The 7,398-nt window shown below is 36.4% G+C and overlaps 1 protein-coding gene across 1 annotated transcript; it reads right to left on the bottom strand.

The window, feature by feature from the left end:
* Positions 1-3,138: 3,138 nt before the first annotated feature.
* On the bottom strand, positions 3,139-6,875 carry LOC139785799 (uncharacterized). Its single transcript, XM_071724975.1, has 3 exons — positions 6,694-6,875; positions 6,299-6,389; positions 3,139-6,215 (listed from the first exon to the last, which is right to left on the bottom strand). Exon 3 carries the CDS (start codon positions 5,631-5,633, stop codon positions 4,362-4,364), a length of 1,272 nt encoding a protein of 423 aa, XP_071581076.1. The 5' UTR covers positions 5,634-6,215; positions 6,299-6,389; positions 6,694-6,875; the 3' UTR covers positions 3,139-4,361.
* Between the last annotated feature and the right edge of the window lie 523 nt (positions 6,876-7,398).

Below are 7,398 nucleotides of genomic sequence, written 5' to 3'. Positions count from 1 at the left end.
TACCTTTTTATGCTCTTGACTCGCGACTTTGCATTTATTTAACTCTTATCACCCGAGACTTCAGTTCACTATTGAAGTCGGTGGGGATAGATTGAATTTCTTAGACTTGACAATTATTAGAAATGAGAACACATTGGAATTTGATTGGTTTCATAAATCAACGTTCTCAGGCCGGTATCTTAATTTTTTGTCGCAGCACCCTGTTTCCCAAAAGAGAGGCACGATTATAGGCATGGTAGATAGGGCCTTCTTACTTTCCCATCCTAGATATCATTCTAAGAACATGAAGTTCATTGTAGATATTCTCCTGGAGAACGACTATCCGGATTTGGATTTTATTTTTAATACAATCAACACTAGAATAAAATCGTTACTTAACAATTGTACTCGCAAACAAATAAATGAGCCTTTATCCACGCGTGAAGAGGAGCGACGTACTTGGTTCACGGTTCAATATGTTCGGGGCATTTCTGATGAATTTAAAAGGTTTGTTAAAGACCAAAATATCAACTTGTCCTTTTATAGCCTGAATAAACTTAATAGATTTATTAGGGTACAGAAGGATATCCTCCCAATTCTATCCCGGAAAAATGTGGTATACAAAATTTGTTGTAAAAATTGTGACGCGTCATACGTGGGTCAAACGATGAGAAAAATAAAAACTAGAATCTCAGAACACCGCAACCACATTCACAGAAACACATCGACTCAATCTGTTATTACAGATCACAGATTGAATTTTGATCATGAGTTCGATTGGGAGAATATCCAACTTTTAGATAACAAGAAATATTTATCCAGGAGATTAGTCTCTGAAATGATGCATATTAAACTTCAAAAGAATGGTATTAACTCACAAAACGACACAGAATTTTTGCATCACGCTTATATTGCAGTTCTGAATAAATTGTAATCCATGCATATGACGTCGCCTAACCCTGCTTTACTATTGGTTACCAAATATTTTAGTTTATTTTACTTACTTGTATAGAGTTTGTACACTCTATGTACAAACTTACCGTTGTTTTGACCTATATTATATACCTATACTATAACAAGCTTCGCAATTTGTCATCTCATTGTTATGTGACGCGTCGACGAGAACGTTTAGTCTCCTCGCATATTATCCTTGTTATACATGACGTCTTGTTCCACGTTTCTCGGGCCTTTTGGTGAGTTTTTTAAAAAAAGGTTTCCTTATTTTACAACTTATCGAAACTATTTACAGATAGGGATCAAAGTGTCCAGGGTTCTGACTTTTCAATCAGTTAACTCGCCTTCGGCACGAGAAACGCGTGACAAACTTTCGCTTCTGCTGAAGATGGCTCGATTCAGAGCCGAAACGTACGGTTATTGTTTGGAGTAATGTACCAAGAGGATCAATAAATATTGAATTTACGCACAAGGATCTGCGTCCGACCCTTACTGCCCTGACTTCACATATTTGAATCTCGAGGGTCCTTATATTAATTTATAAAATTTCATAAATTCAGTAAGTGGAGAGAAATGGGTTCAGTGCATCTTCTGTAGAAAATGGTTGCATGAGGAGTGCGCTAACACAGAAACAGAAAATGTTATCTGTGATTTTTGCAAGTAAAAAGTAAATATTTACCTATCAAATTACGTCTAAATTTATTTTAAAGTAAATAGCCTACCTTTTTGTAGTTTAGATCACAATATATGAAATAAGTATATCACAAAAACATATAAAATAGAAATAAAATTATATACCGGGGCCGTTTTACCCATAGGGTGTGGGTAAAACCGCCAAAATGCATGTCTGCAGTTTTTTGTTTGCTACTAATTTTGAAAATTTAGGGGATGCTTATATTCAACTTTTTCAATTAACAAAGATGTCAATGAAAACTTCTGACGGTATTTTGAATCCAAATATGGTTTCCTTTAGAAGTAAAATCAATTTATTCCTTAAGGGGGCCGTTTTACACACACTTCCCCTAGTACGCCTTTCAACTCCGACATGTGAACACGCGTCGATTGTCGCTCCACGATAATGTCTTGCTCCGATATTCTACTGTGGGCACTAAAGACAGCATTTCACCACTGCGGTCGCACTCTTCTTATAAAACACGGTCTTTGGTTTCACCGACGCATACATGTAAAATATTTCTGCCTTTTTTCTTCTCTGTAATTTACATACTTTTATATTTCACACTGACTATTGGTTTTCCAGCGATTAATTTTATGATATTTCGGCAAAAATTTTCGTAAATGTGGATGTAAGTCGTGACAAGGATAGTTTATCAGGTACCGCTTTTTGTTTATAATAATTTTCTTGACAATTAATTTTATCTAGTGACCAAATTATTGTTACACTAAATTGTTTTTTATTTAGATTATTGATTGATAAGGACCCAATGTTAGGGGTCGAAACGTCGTAACGTTTCATATACGTATTGCCAATTGTAGTCGTGAACAATAAACTTTCTGGTTTTATCATTATTGGCGGAACAAACAATTCATTTCGGGTATTTATTATGTATTTAATATTAACAATGTTTTGAGTATAAGAAATGGACATGAACAAATACAATTATTTTATATATCATTAATTACTTAAATTCTAATGCACGAAATTATAAAAATATATAAAATTATATATTTTTTATTTAATTTAATTTTTCTGTGCAGATCTGACCATTCCAATCTTGACGGCTCAGCGATGCCGACTTCACATAACGCTCGACTATAACGCTATCTAGAGTCATCAAAGTACAACTATTTCTATTCGAGGACTTGAATCGAGGACTTGGACCGATTTCTAGCATCGTGGACACAAGGCTTTTTATAGGAACTCTAAGGTAAACGGCCCAGTTAACGGCACCTTTATAACAGCGGCCCTGATTTTCTATTATTTACAAACGCAATATATTATTAAACCCCAAACAAACTATTTTAATATGTGCATTAAAGCTTTCTGAGTAAGATTTACCTATATTTTTAGTTAAATAATTTAGTTCTAATAAATAAATAATAATTTTCATAATGCTCGTTACTGCCGGCGTTTTTGGCACTATCGAATGCTCATGCCGCACTTTATGGCACCAACGGGCCCAGTTTTCGGCACTTCGAGACGTCACAGTCGAAAAGGAGTCAAATTGTCCTGCGTATAATTTCAACAGTAATAAACAATGTTTAATTAGCTTGTAGATATTATATTTTGTCAACCTTTACATAAAAACTACATATAATATAAAATAATACATTTTTATAAAGTTAATTTACGAGTTTTTTAATAATATTTTTATATATTTTTTATAATATAAAATAACACATTTTTATAAAGTTAATTTACGAGTTTTTTTTTAGTTTTTCTTCATTTTGTAGGATTTCTAATGGCAATTTTTTTAATCTTTTCGTTATTTGTGCTTGTGTTTTTTTAACTCTCTTCTTAGCGTTTTTCTCTTTTTTGGCAATTTCTAGCTGCTCTTTTTTTTATTTTTCTTGCCGCTTTTGCGATTTCTTGTTGTTCCCTCTTAAGTTGTGCTTTCTTTAAACGTTCTGCTTTTCTCGCTTCCTTTTCCTCTTCTTCTTTACGTTTTTTTTCTGCTTTTGCCTCTTGAAATTGTTTCCATGCATCAGACGTGACTACTGTTGGCACCTTCTCCTTACCTTGGCGCTTTTTTGGAGGTTCTTTTTTTTGCGAAGGCCAAAACAACGCATGCTTGAACGGCGAAGGTACATTTAGGCGAATGTTACTCGGCGATTTCGGTGGCGATTTCGGCGGCGATTTCGCCGGCGATTTCGGTGGCGATTTCGGCGGCGATTTCGTCGGCGATTTCGGTGGCGATTTTGGCGGCGATTTCGGTGGCGATTTCGGCGGCGATTTCGGCGAAGTCAATTTATCAATACATTCATTAGGCAATTCTACCATCGACTCAGCAGTATCAACATCGTTGAGTTGATTTTTGATCGGTGCTAACACTCCGCATGGGTTAACTTCATAAACGGCGATGTCTCCCTGCAGTGGATTAAAGTTATTTCTGGAATATTCGTCGATTGACAATAAATTAGGCAGTGTTTCGTTTTGAAGAATTGAAGCGTCGTCGGAGACTGTAATAAAAATAGGTAAAGCTTCTACGTTGAGTTCTTCGTTCTCCTCTGACTCTTCGTTTATCTCATTCGCCGTACCTTCGTTGCAAATCTATATATTTGTACAGTATAGAATAATTTTGTACATAAATTGATAATGAGAAATTACAAAAGTTCTATAAGATATCAATAAAAAAATGTATAAATAAATTATATGTAAATTCTCTAAAAGTAATAGAAATCGACGTTCTACACTTACAGTAGAAACTGTTAATGATTGTAATACAATAGAATTGATTGATAAAAAGTTATCAATATAAAAAATATTCTCTAAATACCCGTTTTTCGTTTTCGTTAGCATGTGTTTCGTCGACAACGTTGTCTCCGGACTCTCCGGAGATACTATGACTGGCTTCGCTGGAGTTCATCTTACTCTTAATCTTTCGCCAGAAGTAAAAGAGACTTTTGTGTGTCGGTTTGCCCGTCCACTCAGCCTCCTCTCCGACGTCCTTGAATATTTGTAAGACCTCCTTCTCGATATTATTCTCAATAAACGCTAAGTAATCTTTGAGCTCTGTCCAAGCTCTTTCACTCGGAGTAGTTTGAGGAGTTGCGTAGTCTACTGAATTTTTGAAATACTTCTGATAATTAATTCCGTCTGCCGAAAAAGGGTGGAGCCCAGTCTTTTCAAATCCGTTTTTCAGAATTGTTTTCACGTCCAACATATTGAGAGCTTTCTGCAAGAGCTGTGCAAAATTTTCTCGTTTTATACGTTCGCCGTTATTCTCGAGTCTCCATTGACCCACTACCTTCGCCCATGCTGTCTTTAGAGGATGAAAAAATGCGACGTCTAACGGTTGCAGTATGTGCGTCGCATTTGGGTACAGAGCAACGAGTTCTATTTCTTTCTCTCTGCAAAAATTGCTTAACGCCATCGTTAAATGCGAACTGTGTCCGTCTAAGAATAGCACGACTGGGAACATGATAGCATTTTTCACCAACCACGGGTAAAAAATATTTGCGATGTACTCGTAAAACGTTTCTCCAGCCATCCATCCATTCTCAGAGTGTCCGATGCTCCAGTCTTTTGGCATGCTTCTGGCGATGTGTCCGGGGATTCGCTTATATGAGAAAATTACCATCGGTGATGCGATTTTTCCGCTTGCACTTCCACAGATGAGCGTAGTCAAGCATTCCTTTTCATCGTTATTTATAAAATTGTAAACCGTTTTGTCACCTTTCTTGACTAATGCTTTGCTTCCTTTCGGACTCAGAAAAAATGCTGACTCATCGCAATTGTATACACGAGAAGGATCAATATCAAGAAGCGACTTCGATTCAAAATACATCCGCACCTCGTTGAACCACGCTCGTAGCTTATCTTCCGTTACTAAGGCTCGACTGTGCGTCAAATTCTGAGACATTCGTTCAGTTACACTTTTGTGACGCGCACGAAAGGCATCATACCAATGTCTCCCAGGACGATTATCTGTAAATGTCGTCGTCTTCTTTATCTGCTTCAGCAGCAGTTGAACGCTGTCTAATAGTTGAACCCGTGACACAGGAAATCCATTTTGGCTCATATAAAAAATCCACTGTACGAGTTGGCGTTCGTATTCTTCTCCAAGTATACACTCAGGTCCTCGACTTTTAACCCTTAAATGCCACCCGGGGTCCAGCGGACCCCAGACCCTTTAGAATGATATATTTTCAAATGTTCCCGCCAAATATGGAGCTTATATTTATTTATTTATTATTTTTTATTTTTTTTGATTTTGGAGCCAACATTTTAACTGTTGGCAATCTTAATTTTTTATACTATATTGAAATTGAAATTTTAACAATATAAGCATTTTATTCTCTTTTCTAAGCCTTGAACAACATTGAAAATAATTTTCATAACTAAATATCAAAAAATCAATAAGTAAGGAGACATTTTTCATGCTGGGGTCTTTTAGACCCCATGTGTCATTTACGAGATTCTTGAGAGGTGTGGCATTTAAGGGTTAATAACAGGTGGCGATTTGCCCCAGTTTTTGTACTGCAACGTAGTTCTTGGAATATTGTATTGCTTTGATGCAGTGCTGACAGGCATTCCTTTCTTTACTGCGTCTAAAGCCTCCTTCAGAATAACATCTGTGTACCTTGCAACAGATTTTTTCTTCCTAAGCACATTAAAATAAAATATATTAAAATATTTCCTATTGAGAATACAATCTATACATAGTTTGAAAGAAGTATTCTGTACCTTTTCGATGCATTCTGAGATGCAATAGTTGAATTTGCTGCCTCCGAAGAGTCCAAAGTCTCCATCACTTCTTTCTCTGCTTCTGCTTACTCTATTACAACAGATTTTTATATATATTGTCAATACAAAATTAAAATACAAAAAATAAGATATGTGAAAATAAAACACTATGCCATAAAAAAATTATGCCGAAATAAGCATATATACTTTAGTTAAAGGCAGATATGTAATTGGAGCCTTGCAAAGTAAATTTTTACTTGTCATAACTTTTTGATATGTATGGATTTCTAGGGATTCTACAGTTAAAAAAAATTCATATGACGTTCGTCGGGATCTAGGTTCAATACCAACGTGCGCACAAAAACGTTTAATTGTTCTGTATCTAAAATATTTACGATAAATAATATCGATGTTCAGTGGGGTCCAATGTGACGCAGGTTGATGGGGTCCTCTGTGCCACGCTTACAGAACTATCTAACCTACCTACGTGACAGCGCGAATTTCCGTAGTGTGTTTCGATCGCGGAATAGTAAATGTTACCCAGATAACCAAGCGTGCGATTCCCGCACAAGATACTGCTACCGTATTGTTACTGTACTGCCACGAGATGTCAGCGTACGGCGTAGCTGTACAGTACCAGTACAAAAATGATACATGATACTGGTACAGCGTACCATTCTGGTACTATCATCGTACCAGTACTGCGTACTGTTCGATTTATATGCGCAATAGGAACTGTACCATATCAGTACAGCGTACTGAGCATGTATTGAAATCTAAAATTATTATATTTTTTAATTTTAAAACGAATAAGATATATCCTTACTATATTTTGGGATGTGATAGCCCACATTGCCAATTGGCAAGCTGAAAACGCGATCTAATTCTGATTGGTCGACTGGGTACACCTTATGCCGCCTTAATGGAGAAGTTCGTGCAGTGTAAATCCGCCATAATAACGGAAAGTCTCCTCCCAACGGCCAGCGCGGCTATTTTGTTTTTCTCTGCGCATTGTTCTTTTCTGCGATAACGTGAACCCGTACGGATGTGTTTTCCTTACTTCCGTAATTTTTCAAGTTATTACGGAATATTCAGGAGGT

Source organism: Temnothorax nylanderi, unplaced genomic scaffold, assembly GCF_030848795.1.
Source record: "Temnothorax nylanderi isolate EJ_2023f unplaced genomic scaffold, tnyl_v1.0 TNYL_tig0888_pilon, whole genome shotgun sequence".
NCBI lineage: Eukaryota > Metazoa > Arthropoda > Insecta > Hymenoptera > Formicidae > Temnothorax > Temnothorax nylanderi.
This window is presented reverse-complemented; position numbering and strand designations above follow the sequence as displayed.